Source organism: Notolepis coatsorum, assembly GCF_963971535.1.
Source record: "Notolepis coatsorum genome assembly, chromosome: 14".
In the NCBI taxonomy this organism is placed as follows: domain Eukaryota; kingdom Metazoa; phylum Chordata; class Actinopteri; order Aulopiformes; family Paralepididae; genus Notolepis; species Notolepis coatsorum.
The window spans coordinates 91840282-91855646 of NC_140178.1; the positions used below are offsets into that span (position 1 = coordinate 91840282).

Genomic DNA, 15365 nt, shown 5'->3' on the forward strand with positions numbered 1-15365 from the left:
TAGCAGAGTCTGTGTGTGAGATAGTCTACTGTAGTTATAATATCTGTATATTTAGAAAAGCCCTACTTGGTAAATTACCACCTTATATGTCATCGATGTTACAATATAATACTGGTCTGCGTGTGATGCTCTCCAGTGACTGTTCTCTGGTCTCTCTAGGACGCTTTAGGTTCTTACAAACACCATTGTCAATTTGTAACAGTTTTCCGTTTACTTTAAACGATCGAATGTCCTGTAATCATGTACCCTCGATTGACTCCCGAGGTAAAATAAAGGACAAATAAACATTTAAACTAAAAGAGCCTACTGTAGGTCATATAATAAAACAGCAGTGTCCCTCTGAGACACGTTATAAAGAGTCAAAAAGGAAAAGGCTTGAAACATTATTTATTATAGTTTTAAAGCATCTCAAAAACTGGATTTATTTTCTATACATTTCCAAAGCTAACAATTAACCATTTGCTTTTTGTTTTTCAACCATGTCTTCATCCATCACCATGGCAGCGAGTAACAGCCAAAGGCTTTCACTAACCTAAAGAACAAGATTGTTAGAGGCAGTATAGTAAATGGTGAAACAAGGGCAGAAAACTACTTAAAAGTGCACTAGTTTGGGGAGACATTTGTTTACAATTGCAGAGCCTGCAATTACTTTACAAAACATATTTACTATAGATGTAATTAAGATTATTGTATCGTATGCCTTCATAAAAACAAATGTAAGCCTAGGCTATGTTTGCAGGCCCTGCCTTTGTAAACAGCAACAGTGAATCAGCAACTTTGCAGGTAGCTTTCATAGCTTCAGACTCTTCCAGGTAGCGTTCATAGCTTCAGACAGTTCCAGGTAGCTTCCATAGCTTCAGACTCTTGTAGCCTTCATAGCTTCAGACAGTTCCAGGTAGCGTTCATAGCTTCAGACTCTTCCAGGTAGCGTTCATAGCTTCAGACTCTTCCAGGTAGCGTTCATAGCTTCAGACAGTTCCAGGTAGCGTTCATAGCTTCAGACAGTTCCAGGTAGCGTTCATAGCTTCAGACAGTTCCAGGTAGCGTCCATAGATTCAGACAGTTCCAGGTAGCTTCCATAGCTTCAGACAGTTCCAGGTAGCGTCCATAGCTTCAGACAGTTCCAGGTAGCGTTCATAGCTTCAGACAGTTCCAGGTAGCGTCCATAGCTTCAGACTCTTCCAGGGACCCATGTATCTTCTGTGGACAGTTAGTTAATTCAGTAATGAAAATGAACATTTTCACTTCACTGACCAAAACAACATAGTGCGCGTTTAAGGGTCAACACTGCTTGATGAAATTCATGAAATGATCAAATATAAGCTCTCACAAGCACCACTCTATGACAGATTGCACCAATTCCCGGCCTATTTTCTGTTCATATTCATCTTAAAATAATAACATAATACAGTAGGTTACAGTATACAGGTCCACGATTTCACTGTTCACTTAATCCTTTCAGGTGTATCATCTCACATGTGCGATATGAAATTTGAGAAGTCTAACATTCTAATGAAGATGACACAATGGCTGCCGACCAACGAAAGCTACGGTGTTCCTACGATAGAATTCTGAGAGAAGAATAAATAAATAAATAAAAAGGAACTTCCTGGAAGGGTTAATGACTTAGGAGTAGAAGTGCACTATTGAATTGGGACACCACAGTCTCCGTTTATAGCTGATGGAAAACTAGAGCCTGAACTCAAATTCTAGTTGAAGTGGAGCTATTGTTACAGCCAGGTGTACAGTGTCTGACCTAATTGGACTTTATTTCCTGTGTTTCAGGGATGGGCGTTTGAAAGCATTTGAATATTCTAAAGTTCTATAATGATCCTCACCTTCCCTGAACAAATATTCATAAGTGACGTCACCTATCTCAAGTCCTGCCCTCTTTTCTTGATCCACCTCTTGGGAGGGCGGGGCTTGAGATAGGATTTTTTTTATGTTTTTTCCATTAATTAGTCAAATAAATACAGAAAATGCATCCAATTTGTTCAATTTATTGAACATAAAAAAAGAAAAAAAAAAAAAAGTGAATCAGTGCAGTTGACAAAAAAAACACCAGCCGTAGTCGAACACCTACGTCATTTTGAATAACCGTGCCCACCCCTAATGCGTTGTTTCTTGGAATATTAAATCACCAATTTGGTTAAATCCAGAGACAAGCATTAAACCTTCTCAGCATACTACATCAGCCCTGAAATCATCCTTAAAAACAATAAATACAGCTACATTTATCATAGATCCTTTATGAAAGAAAAAAAGTTATTTATAAAATAGATTCTCTTTTACTAATCAAGTGACAAAGTGACAACGAAAAAAAGCAACCTAGTGTGAACGAACAGATCATATTAATCCATAGAAGGTGCACAATTAACCATAAACACAATTAAGAACAACCACAGTAGAAATAAATACAAAAACATTTTAAAAACTAAAAGCCATTCACTTATGCTACCGCTAACACTGAGATTCTAGTCAGCCTGCACAGCGCGCACGCACACCATCATCATCCTAACTCTACATAGTCTCTCTTGTGTCGTCACGGCCTTCCCGTACCACGTCCTTTTAAAAAGAACTGTCCATTACAAAGTCACCTGTCGCTTTAGCACCCGTGGGTTACCATGACTTTGGGTGGAATGCCACCCAGCCAGTTGGGGCAGCCATTCCTCCACCCTCGCTCGCTCTCTCTCTCTCTCTCTCTCTCTCTCTCTCTCCCGCACATGATTGGTATCGCGGCGGCGCTGCCGGGTGATGAGACGCCGACACCCCGGGGAACATTGTGATCCAGGTGAGAACATTCCTGCCCACTTCTCGCATGATGACGCCGGTGGACTGGATTCGCCAGTCACCGCTCAGGCAGGCAGGCAGTGCAGAGGGCAGCCCGTCTGGGGGCCTCGCAGGGTCCACATTGGGACACTATAGCACGTCCTTCATCCGGTATCTGACCCCCGTTCCCTTCTGAAGTCACAGGTTATTATTACACTGCGCTCCGGGCCCCTGGGATCCCGGCAGTCATTCCTTCAGCACCACGTATAAATAGGTCACTGCCGCTTCAGGCACGTGCTGCAATCCGGGGCGATGATGATGATGATGATGGCCTACGGTGTGGGGCAAGACAGCACAGTGGTCGAGGGGTGTGTGTAAGTACGAATGTTGAGTGCGAGTCTGTGTGCCGGTTGTTGGTTCCGTCATGTGGCCATTTCCAAAGAGGAAAACACCCTGCAGATAATTGCCACCTCTTTGGAGTCAGAGGTGGGATTCAGAGGTGTGCTCCTTCCGCCCGGAGATAAAAAGGTGTTTCTGTTCAAAGTGTTAGAAGAACGGCCTCACGCTCGTCTAGTGACGTCTAGATCCACCAGCCCGGAAGGACATTGGACGAGAGTCATCACTTATGGTCTTTGGCTAAGCTGCACAGCCATAACTCGTCATCATTTTCACATTAAAAAGCAGTTTATAATCCTACTACCTACACATTGAAAATAATGTATAATGTCCTTCCGGGCGATGGGATTTAACCGTCCCCGCTGTGTCTTCTTCATAAAGTGCATCATCTCGTCAGCGAACATCGTTTCTTCACGTTTTGTTTGGAAACAGGGAAAAGATCGGCCATCTTTACCGTACACTTTGTATGTTCTTCTTCTGTGTTCTTTTGAACATTTGTTTGAGTTACAATAAAATGTTGTAGCTAGAAAATGTCTCTCTCCCTTTTTTTTTCTTTAATAAAAGAGTAAAAAGAAAAAAATGCAGAATGGCAGTAAAATCCCTTGAGATTAGTCGACCCTTTTCTATTATGCCTCTTCTTCCTGCAGTGCCGCCACCAGAGGCGCTATTTGGTGTAGCGGCCCAGGCTGGACGTGGCCATCAGTGGCTTCTTCTGGCCTTTTGCAAACTTGCGCAGGACAAAGTCAAAGTTGGCCGTGGTGGACATGGCGTAGAAGACGTTGGCCTTGTCTGGTATGAGCAGCTCTGGGGAGACAAGAAACACACTCGGTGTCAAACACAACGTCAACGACCCATGGAAACACACTCTGTCAAACACAACAACCCACGGAAACAGCGTTTAGGGCACCACAAGCTTCCAAGGTTTGATTTGTTACTTGATCTTTGTGGATTTCTTTGGGCACGTAGTGATACATAGATAAGAACAAGGTCCAGACAAACGGGGTAGAACATCTTTACGTTTATCTCACCATTTGAAAGTGCATCTTTAATATTACTATAGTGCAAAATCCTTCTAATTCATAAACATGTTTTTTCATTTCATTTACAATTATGTTATGAGGAAATACCTTACACAAAACAAGAGCTTTATATATATATATATTTATATATATGTATTGTCAGTATTTATTTATTTATTCATTAAATATTGAAAATGTACTCAGAAATCAATCAGTGCTGTGTGTGAGTGTTCCAGGCTGCTGACCTCTCCCCGGGGAGATGACCTGTGTGAGGCTAAAGTCCAGCCAGCTCATGTCCTCCAGGTGGTGTTTCTCCAGCGCTCTCTTTATCACCTGGCCCGTCTTATCCTGGCTGGTCAACTAGGAGGTCAACAAAACACAATTATCATTTATTTATTTATTACCAAGTACATTTCTTTTGCATAATACCAGAATTGGAATCTGCGCTCTGCATTTAACCCATCCCAGTCGCCTGGGGACCACAACCCATGTTCTAATACCAGTGCCTTGCTCAAGGGCAATGACAGGAGTATGAACCTGGCCTGCGTGTCTTTTATGGTGTGGGAGGAACAAGGGGAGAACATCCAAACTGCACACAGAGAGAGAGAGAGAGAGAGAGAGAGAGAGAGAGAGAGAGAGAGAGAGAGAGAGAGAGAGAGAGAGAGAGAGAGAGAGAGAGAGAGAGAGACAGGGCGTGGTCCACGAGTGACGAGAACCATGCTTTAGCTCTCTGGGAAATGTAGTTCTTTATCTTTAAGATCTTACAATTTATTAATCGTCATTCTCTATCAACTTAAAGGGGCACTTCACAAAAAAAACAATGCAGATTTATTTTGCACATAATCTCACACACACCGCATTCTTCATAGTGCCACTGCATCAACACCCAACTGTGTGTGTGTGTGTGTGTGTGTGTGTGTGTGTGTGTGTGTGTGTGTGTGTGTGTGTGTGCGGCGTCGTCACAACCCACCAGGATGCTCTTGTACATGTTGCCGTTGTGGCAGCCCAGGTCGACGCTGACCCTGATGATGCAGGTGTCGGCCGCCTGTCTGTTGTACACGGGGAGGGACGTCATGGACACAGAGCGCTTGTGCTGGGAGGCCAGCGTGGGTTTAGGAGGAGGGGGCCGGGGGGGCGGGCTGGAGAGGTCCGGCTGAGAGCTGGAGCAGAAGGAGCCGGCGGGAGTCGGAGAGTCCGGAGAGGAGGAAGAGGAGGAGGAGGAGGAGCAAGAGGAAGGGGAGGCCGAGGAGCAAGAGGAAGAGGAAGCCTCGGATACATTGTAGCAAGAACTGGATAAAATCTGCAGAGAGAGAGAGAGAGAGAGAGAGAGAGAGAGAGAGAGAGAGAGAGAGAAACAGAGAGAGAGAAACAGAGAGAGAGAAACAGAGAGAGAGAAACAGAGAGAGAAACCGAGAGAGAGAAACAGAGAGAGAGAGAAACAGAGAGAGAGAGAAACTGCATGAACATCATTGGAAACAGTCAGTCACTTCGTACTCCATTTGTCAGAGTTATCGACTTCCTCTCTGCAGGAACAGCTATTGAGCCGCACTGCAGCAGTGAGATTCATGCACTACTGAACAAACAGCACTCCTGCTGGTCCACAAGGACATCTCCTCAAGGGCACCGAGCGGTTTCGACACATCCATCTATGGGAGGTTACGTAAATGTCCCGTTTTAGTTTTCCGCGTTGCTAGGAAACAGCTATGGCCAAGATCCGAGGCAAATGTATTCCTTTAGCGCAGGGGTCTCAATCTCGCGGCCCGCGGGCCAATTGCGGCCCGCTGGATGATATTTTGCGGCCCCCTACTTGACATCAAAGTTTAGTGTTAGTGCGGCCCGCGCGCAACTTTTTGCCGCGTCGTTGTGCGAGTTGGATGTTTTATTTATTTTATCACTTGTAGGCTACCATAGCGCAGGCTCATGACAGCAACGTTACGTTAGTGACTTGATTGAAGCGTGATTCCGGAGTGATACCAAGTGGAAGGAAAATATATCCAGTGCGTATGGCAGGCATCCTCGAAATTCTCCGCTATCTCTCCTCTGCAAGCAGTGCTCTGCCTGTCCGGTTGCATTACTCCCTGTGTCTGTGTACTCTGCTCTGGTCCAATCACATTCAGCGTCCCGTCTGCGTTTTCCCCCCCACCCACAGTCTGTGAATCAGAGGCAGAGTAGGGCGGGTCTTCACGGAATGCTTGTCGTCTCTTTCAACGAGTCCGAGTCAGAGCGAGTTGACAGTGCATCTACAGGTAGTCTAATCTGCAGGTACTGTAGCTAGTAACCTCGTTCCCAGTTTTATCTCCGTGAGATAAATGTAGCTAGTAGCCTAGTTTCGCCAGCAGGCAGCTAGTAGAAAAATGTGGCTTGTTCAAAGATGGCCAGTAAAAGAAAAGTAGACAGTGAAAATCGCTGCAATTCAAAGGTGAATGGACTGAAAAATATGCATGCATCCTCCCAGCACCAAACCAATGTGCCTAATTATGCCAAGAAATTGTAGCTCTTGTGAAGAGTGGCATATTTGAAACGCCACTACGAAACAAAAGTTATTTTGATGCAACCTTTCCTCAAAATTCAGTGCTAAGAACCACAAAAATTTATGGAATGAAATCATCATATCAAGCTGCAAGCAGAATTATTGTTAAAGCTATGTCACAATGAGAAAAAGCAACCAAGTCCTCACTCAGTGGCATGGGTGTTGGCTAAACACAAGAAGCCATTCTCTGATGCATAAATAATAAAATAATGTATGACTGAAGTGATGTAGACCATGTTTGAAGGCAAACAAAAGCAAATCCTACTCAGGCCCTGTTTAGACGGAAACGCTAGCAGGTGAATCCGCAAAAATATTTTTTCGGATGTGCCTTTCGTTTATACGGAAACAGCGTTTTTACGGGGAGAAACCGCAAAAAAGTGAGACCACCTTCCTGGGTGGAATTCCTAGAAACGATAAACCTTTGCGCCATCATCTAAACTGTCAAACCGCACATAAAACGATGACGAAAGGGTTGTCAAGGCTCTCGTCGCGCGTACTGCTTACATCACAGGCATGCGCCAGTAGCCTAGAAGCGTAAACAAAGCATGTCTGATTCTATCCATGGCGATCACCTGAAGGCTACATTGGCAGTACTTTTAAACAGGGGTGCAGTGCTGGGCATACGCGGTCAAACAACGTTTGGGCTTCGTCACTGAGGCAGAAGTACACGCATCCTATTATTATGCAAAGTCTAGGTGATAAGTGCCGGCCGCGGTATACGGCGCGACGACACAAAAATGACTCGTCGGCCCGTATACCCCGGCCGCCGGCACTTATCACCTAGACTTTGCATAATAATAGGATACCGACAACCAAATACAAGCCCTGTAGGCTGTAGGTGGGGGGTTGCTTGATCTCCCGACTGCGTGGAAGGATGAGACAAGTTGTATCATCTGTTCTGTGCGCAACCGAGGGAACATGTATGCGTTTGGCCTTGGGCTTTTATTTTGAAATGCCACATCAGAATGTACTGAACGTTTCTGGGTGACACTCTGAGGTGTTCCATTACAACTCTGAAGTGGAATTGGCCTTGAACTTTGGGTGCTTTCCTTTAAATTATAATCTGAAAGTTGAGGTACATTTATATAACATTTTAGAGGGCTTTTATTTTGAAATGCCACATCAGAATGTACTGAACGTTTCTGGGTGACACTCTGAGGTGTTCCATTACAACTCTGAAGTGGAATTAATCTTGAATTTTGGGTGCTTTCCTTTAAATTATAATCTGAAAGTAACATTTTCGAGGGCTTTTATTTTGAAATGCCACATCAGAATGTACTGAACGTTTCTGAGTGACACTCTGAGGTGTTCCATTACAACTCTGAAGTGGAATTGGTCTTGAACTTTGGGTGCTTTCCTTTCAATTATAATCTGAAAGTTGAGGTAAATTTATATAACATTTTCTAGGGCTTTTTTTTTAAATGCCACATCAGAATGTACTGAACGTTTCTGGGTGACACTCTGAGGTGTTCCATTACAACTCTGAAGTGGAATTGGCCTTGAACTTTGGGTGCTTTCCTTTAAATTATAACCTGAAAGTTGAGGTAAATTTATATAACATTTTCGAGGGCTTTTATTTTGAAATGCCACATCAGAATGTACTGAAAGTTTCTGGGTGACACTCTGAGGTGTTCCATTAGAACTCTGAAGTGGAATTGGTCTTGAACTTTGGGTGCTTTCCTTTAAATTATAATCTGAAAGTTGAGGTACATTTATATAACATTTTTGAGGGCTTTTATTTTGAAATGCCATATCAGAATGTACTGAAAGTTTCTGGGTGACACTCTGACATGTTCCCTTACAACTCTGAAGTGGAATTGGTTTTGAACTTTGGGTGCTTTCCTTTAAATTATAATCTGAAACTTGAGGTAAATTTATATAACATTTTCGAGGGCTTTTATTTTGAAATGCCATATCAGAATACTGAACGTTTCCGAGGGCTTTTTTTTCCCTTTCTGAATGTAGCGCTTCATGTCACTCGTCGTGTATACGATATGAAATATTAATTTGTAACTGAACATAACATCTCTTGCTAAATCGTATGAGATACAAAGGGGTGAAGGGGAAACAGGATGGCAACGGGCAACTGGCTTAAGGTAACGTTAGCATGAACTAAATACCTTTTTACCGTAATAAGGCAAGTGTATGCGCAAACGAAAATAAACGGGTGGACCACTTGACTGTGATATCCGAATTGCAGGCTGGCTTGACCGCAGTAAAAAAAACATGAACATCAGCATGACCATAGCTTTGAACAAGACTGCAGTTACAAGAAAACAAAGATGACAAAGAGACAAGGATAACACTCTGTTCCCTCGCAGCACAATTCCACTGAAATAGTCCATGAAAACATCGCTGAGCAACAGGTTATTTCCCGTCAGTTATTGTTTTAGCAAACAAGGCAACAGGGATTAACCATTTCTGCGCCAAAAATGAATGAACTTGTTATAGCCTGCCAAGCGTTGGACGCCAAACAACGAGTAAACTCGTTATTGGATCAGTTTTTCTTTTATTCGCTATTTCGATTCATAATTCATCCTGCTGTGCTGTAGGACTGGGTGACACTCTGGACAAACGATCGCGATGAATATTTGGAATGGCGATCAGATAATTGGATTCTTCTTTTTGCAGTACATCAGAGCCAAGGTAAGGACTATATATTACCAATCTTGCGTTGATCCGATAATTTTGTTGCCGCGATCTCAGCCTGTGTGTGTGTGTGCGTGCCGTTGGCTGCGATAGACGCAGGGAGGGACGGTTTTCCCCCGTCCCCTTTCGTGCATGCACGAGGAAACATAATACCGATAATCTAGCATTGATTTCAGGATGATTCGATAATCGGGCGAAAAATGGCAACGTGATAAGTGGATTTCACTAAAGGGCTGTTTGACGGAGTTCCCTGGGATTACACAGGATCACTCTACAACTATACTCAAGTTCAAGTTTCTTTATTAGTTGTCATACAGCAATACAGAATACTTTTGCATGAAATGCTTCTTTCTGTTTTACTCCTGAGAGTGTGCTAGATAGTATAAAATAAGTATAATATAAGTATAAAATAGAAAGTCAAGTACGTAAACAAGTGTAAACAAAACAAAAATGTTAAATATACATATATACAGTATATGTACAGTCTATACAATGCAGATACAGTACAGTATAGAAATTGTGAGGTATAGCTTAGCTTGTGGTGCCACCTTGTGGTGGTGAGGTGCAATGAGGTGCATGAGATTGATGTGCAAATCTCCTTACCAATAAATATAAAGTGTGTTAGTGTCTAAAGTGGGTGCTACAGTGTGTTGTTTATTTAAAGTGAGTGTGTGCGTGTGGATGTGTGTGCTGTGTGTGCACTTGATGTTTTTTTTTTGTTCATTGAGCATCCTGATGGCCTGGGGATAGAAGCTCCTTCTGAGTCTCTCTGTGCTTGCCATGAGACTCCAGTATCGCTTGCCTGACCGCAGCAGTTCAAAGAGGCAGTTGTTTGGGTGGCTGGGGTCTTTGATTATGCTCTTAGCCTTACCCATGCAGCGCTTGTTGTAAATGTCTTGGAGAGTGGGAAGCCCCCTCCAATTGTGCGTTCGGCTGAACGGGCCATTCTCTGTAGTCTGCTACGGTCTTGTGCAGTGCTATTCCCAAACCAGGAGGTGATATTGCCAGTCAGGATGCTCTCTATTGTGCATGAGTAGAAGTTCTTGAGGATCTTCTGACTCACTTGGAACTTCCTTAGGCGCCTAAGGAAGTAGAGGCGTTGTCGTGCCTTCTTGATAACACTGTCAATGTGTGTGGTCCATGTCAAGTCCTCGGATATGTGGACTCCGAGGTACTTAAAACTGTTCACTTTCTCAACCGGTGCCCCGTCGATGCTGAGGGGGCTGTAGTCCCTGACCCCCGACCTCCAAAGTCCACAATCATCTCTTTTGTTTTGCTGACGTTCAGGGAGAGGCTGTTCTCTTGACACCATCCCGCTAGAAACTTTACCTCTTCCAGGTAGGCCCTCTCGTCGTTTGCAAAGATCAGGCCCACCACTACTGTGTCGTCAGCAAATTTGATGATTGTGTTGTTGTTCCGCTGTGCCACACAGTCATGTGTGTACAGGGAGTAGAGGAGGGGAGTGGGGACTCAGAACACAGCCCTGGGGGGCCCCTATGTTGAGTGATTGATGAGGAGGTGCAGTCAGGAAGGTGAGAGCTACAGGGCGGTAGTCATTGAGGCAAGCAGGCTTGGATTTCTTTGGGTACAGGGATAATGGTGGACTTCTTCAGACAGGTGGGGATGACAGCCTGTTCTAAGGACAGGTTAAATATGTCAGTGAATAGCGGGGCCAGTTGGTCGTATACTCATATTCACCACGGTATAAAACTGAAATGTATAGATGAAAAAATTATCTGTTTTTTTGCACGTTGACCGGAAGAAACCCACTGACAATCGACAGCGTTATTAGATCCATAGCTATAATATAAAATATAGGTTTAGCTTTACAAACAAGGTGAGCGCTTACATGGGGTTAATGGGTGGCAAGGCCTATGCACTTCCCGGAAGGGGCGTGGCACCCAATGTGTTAAACTCCGGCCCATTTGGAATGTTTATGTTGTCAAGTTAGAAAAGTATTACAGTATGTATCTTTTCTTTCCTTTGTCTATTCCTTCTTCCTTTTGTCATTACGTCATATCTTGTAGTGTCCTCGTCTATTACAAGTATGTAATGTGATATTTAATGTTATGGATCGAGGCCTCTGCCAAGAATCTTCGCAAACTGCATGCTACCATGTCCTCCCTCCTCACTCCCCCCCCACCCCCCCCTCCCTCATCTTTCTCTGCCGAAGACTTTGCGATCTTCTTTGAGGAAAAAGTGGAGAACATCCGCAGCTCCTTCTCCCAACCCCCACCCATTCCAAATGCTGAATCGAGAACCTCATCCTTCACTCTGTCATCTTTCTCTCCCATTACAGAAGCCGAGACCCTGACACTGGTAACGTCGAACCGTCCGACTACATGCCAGCTGGACCGGCTACCTTCCCCACTCCTCCAGTCCATAGCACCAGACATCCTCCCATTCCTAACTGCAACCATCAACTCCTCACTCAACTCGGGGGTGGTCCCCACCTCCCTAAAACAAGCCAGAGTCACGCCCCTCATAAAAAAACCATCCCTGAACCCTACCGTCATAGGCAACTACCGTCCTGTCTCTCTTCTCTCCTTCCTTTCTAAAACACTTGAACGTGCTGTATCCAACCAACTTACTGCTTATCTCTTACAGAATGACCTCCTAGACCCTAATCAGTCAGGCTTCAGGACTGGTCACTCCACAGAGACAGCCCTCATTGCGGTCACAGAGGCACTTCACTTAGCAAAAGCGAAAGGCCTCTCCTCTGTCCTGATTCTCCTAGATCTATCTGCAGCCTTCGACACAGTCAACCACCAGATCCTCCTCGCGGCCCTCGCAGGAATGGGAGTGGCTGGCTCTGCGCTGACATGGTTGTCATCATACCTCAATGACCGCTCCTACCAAGTGTCATGGAGAGGGACCCTGTCGGCCACCCGCCCCCTGCGGACGGGTGTCCCCCAGGGCTCGGTTTTAGGACCCCTTCTCTTCTCCCTCTACACTAAATCACTGGGTAACATTATCACGTCTCATGGCTTCTCCTACCACTGTTATGCCGACGATACTCAACTCTTCCTCTCCTTCCCTCCCTCAGATATCCACGTCTCTGAGCGGATCTCGGCCTGTCTGTCCGACATCTCCGCCTGGATGACGACCAACCACCTCAAACTGAACCTAAGCAAAACAGAATTGCTCCACCTGCCGGCCAAATCCTCCCCCCTGACCAACCTTTCCATCACAGTCGAGAATGCAGCTGTGACCGCGTCCCCGACCGCCAAGAACCTTGGTGTTGTCCTCGACGACCAGTTGAACTTCTCTGCTCACATCGCAGCGACAACCAGAACCTGCCGATTCCTCCTGAGCAACGTCAGAAGGATACGCCCCTTCCTGACAAAAGAAGCCACCCAACTCCTCGTCCAATCAACAGTCATCTCCCGCCTCGACTACTGCAACGCACTGCTCGCTGGCCTCCCGGCCACTGCCACTAAGCCTCTTCAACTCATTCAGAACGCAGCGGCCCGCCTGATCTCAAACCTACCGAAGTCGTCCCATGTCACCCCACTTCTTAGGGACCTGCACTGGCTCCCCATTGCTGCACGAATCCGCTTCAAGGCCCTCGACCTAGCATACCGTGCGGCAAAGGGAACTGCTCCCGCCTACCTCCGGTCAATGGTCTCTAACTACACACCCTCAAGACCCCTACGCTCTGCATCTTCTGGCCGCCTCAGACCTACTCCTATCCAAGCTCCGGGAGGGTCATCAAAGAGAAGTCGCCTATTCTCAGTCCTTGCCCCACAATGGTGGAATGAACTACCCACCCCAGTTAAGACAGCCGAAACACGTCCAATCTTTCGCCGTCGACTAAAGACGCACTTCTTCAACCATTATCTGAATTAAAAAAAAAAAAAAAAATCTAACCCTAACTAACCATACTGTCATGCACTTGTCCTAATAAACTAACCTACACTGTAGCACTCAACACTTTGATGAACATTGTTACTCAGCTGATAGAGTTGTGCTCTTCCTGATGGCTTGTCGTACAGAACTTGTAAGTCGCTTTGGATAAAAGCGTCAGCTAAATGACTAAATGTAAATGTAAAATGTAAATGTGTGGAACCCAGGAACAGATCTGAATAAAGTAAACTGGAACACCACACACACAGTCACAGAAGAGCTGTTTTACCTGCAGTCTGATTGATGCGGCCGAGTTTGACGAGGATAGATCTTCCATCTCAGATCCACTGGATCCAGAGGAGGACACGCTGATCTGGTCGGCGAGCTTCTTAGATCCCACACTCACCGACAGAATGCTGAAGACAGAAACGTTAACATTAGCCGTTAGCTCTCGACAACCAGATCAATTGTATCATAAATGAGGTTTTATACATAGGGCTAGATCCACAAAGAATGGATTGCACGGTGCTAGTTGCACCCTACTTATAATTAATTATGAATTGAAAATGGGGGACCCTGGTGTAAACAAGACGAAAGTCTTTCTCTGGTCTGCATCCCCTTAACAATTGTGTGTATTGAGCCTTACTGTATTGTACCCATTCTGCAATCTGTTAATAAAAATTTCAATCAATCAAATTAGATTACTGTGTGAATACAAGGCAATTTTTTTATTACTTTCATGATCCCTTTATGCTTTCTATTCATCATTATTATTATAATTCCCATTATTATTAATGTATTTAATGTATTATCGTATAATACATAATACTCAAAATACTGTATCTCAGTCATTACAAGTCATGGTCAAATTTAAATAATTGCTAATCAGTACAGTTTGCTCACGACAGCTGTGACTTCCAAGGTGTATTTGTCGTTTTCAGGCCTGTGTGTGTGTGTGTGTGTGTGTGTGTGTGTGTGTGTGTGTGTGTGTGTGTGTGTGTGTGTGTGTGTGTGTGTGTGTGTGTGTGTGTGTGTGTGTGTGTGTGTGTGTGTACAGTAGATTACTAACTAGCTTAGTGTTGTGTGTAACGCTGTACTCACTTGGAGAGCTTCTTGCTGAGTGTGCGGTGGCTCCAGGCCGGTGGAGAGCACAGGTCCACCGGAGGCTCCAGTCCTCGTGACAGTTCATAGCTGCGTCGGCACAAAGACACGCCATGTCATGGATACGAAAACGACAACAACAAAGTCTTCACTTGACACGGTCCAGAAACTATAGACTCCGTAGACTCCCATCGCTGAAACACGTGCTTATTCCACATAACCTGTTCCACCCGTGGAATATTTTCTGAAAATCCGCCTAAAATATATACCTAGGTAAATGGAATATTGCTCCACTTCTACAAGGTCCATTTGCATATTCTTGGTATCTAGGTACATCTATGGACCTCAGGGAATGTATTCACAGTGTCAGAAATATTGTGTCTATTACTAGGTTTGCTTAAATTGTGATGAAACAAAAAGGAGAATATGAATTATGATTTTTCTTTTTTTATTTGACAGTGAATAACACCATGCTAACATTAAAATCATTCAGTATCTTCTTGAGATCATGTGTACAAAAAATTAGGAAATTAATAAAGGGACGATGATTAAACAGAAGGTTCTGTAGATGCAGTACTGAATTCTCCCATCCGGACCAATGCAATTTGAAATATTATTATAGAATATAGAATAGGAGGCTTATAAATTACCTTATTATAGCCAATTCGCACATTTATATATATATACATATATTATCTTTCAAATGCCCGTGTTCAATTTGGATTTAGTATCACCAGGCGTGCTACTGTACTTTTTAATTTTCACCACAGTGCAACCATTTTGAAACTAATTTCAGAACTAATTGTTGCTACATGCTAACAATAGTGAGGAGAAACTAACTGCATTTCAATATTTGTCAAAAACTTTACCTTTTGTGGTAGAATTATCCCGAATATTAACAGTTATTGAAATAATCCATACAGAATTTGAACCTTGAACCCCATACAAATTTACAGGAAGTGCCGTTTTGAAAAATTCCAACGCTGATCGACAGCTAGCGATGTCTATTACAAAATGGCCGCAAAAAGACTACAATTTCCATGGTTAAAAATTTC

At 44.1% G+C, this 15365-nt stretch overlaps 1 protein-coding gene across 2 annotated transcripts in view; it reads right to left on the minus strand.

The window, feature by feature from the left end:
- Positions 1–426: 426 nt before the first annotated feature.
- The window catches only part of LOC311240997 (ral guanine nucleotide dissociation stimulator-like 1), a 47336-nt gene continuing 32397 nt past the window's right edge, over positions 427–15365 (minus strand). For both annotated transcript variants that reach the window (XM_084329641.1, XM_084329640.1), the window contains 5 exons: positions 14311–14400; positions 13499–13625; positions 5155–5484; positions 4430–4544; positions 427–3969 (listed from right to left, as the gene is read on the minus strand). In XM_084329641.1, the coding sequence (XP_084185767.1) occupies positions 3830–3969; positions 4430–4544; positions 5155–5484; positions 13499–13625; positions 14311–14400 (802 nt within the window). In that variant the 3' untranslated portion in view covers positions 427–3829. The remainder of the gene's footprint in view (positions 3970–4429; positions 4545–5154; positions 5485–13498; positions 13626–14310; positions 14401–15365) is intronic.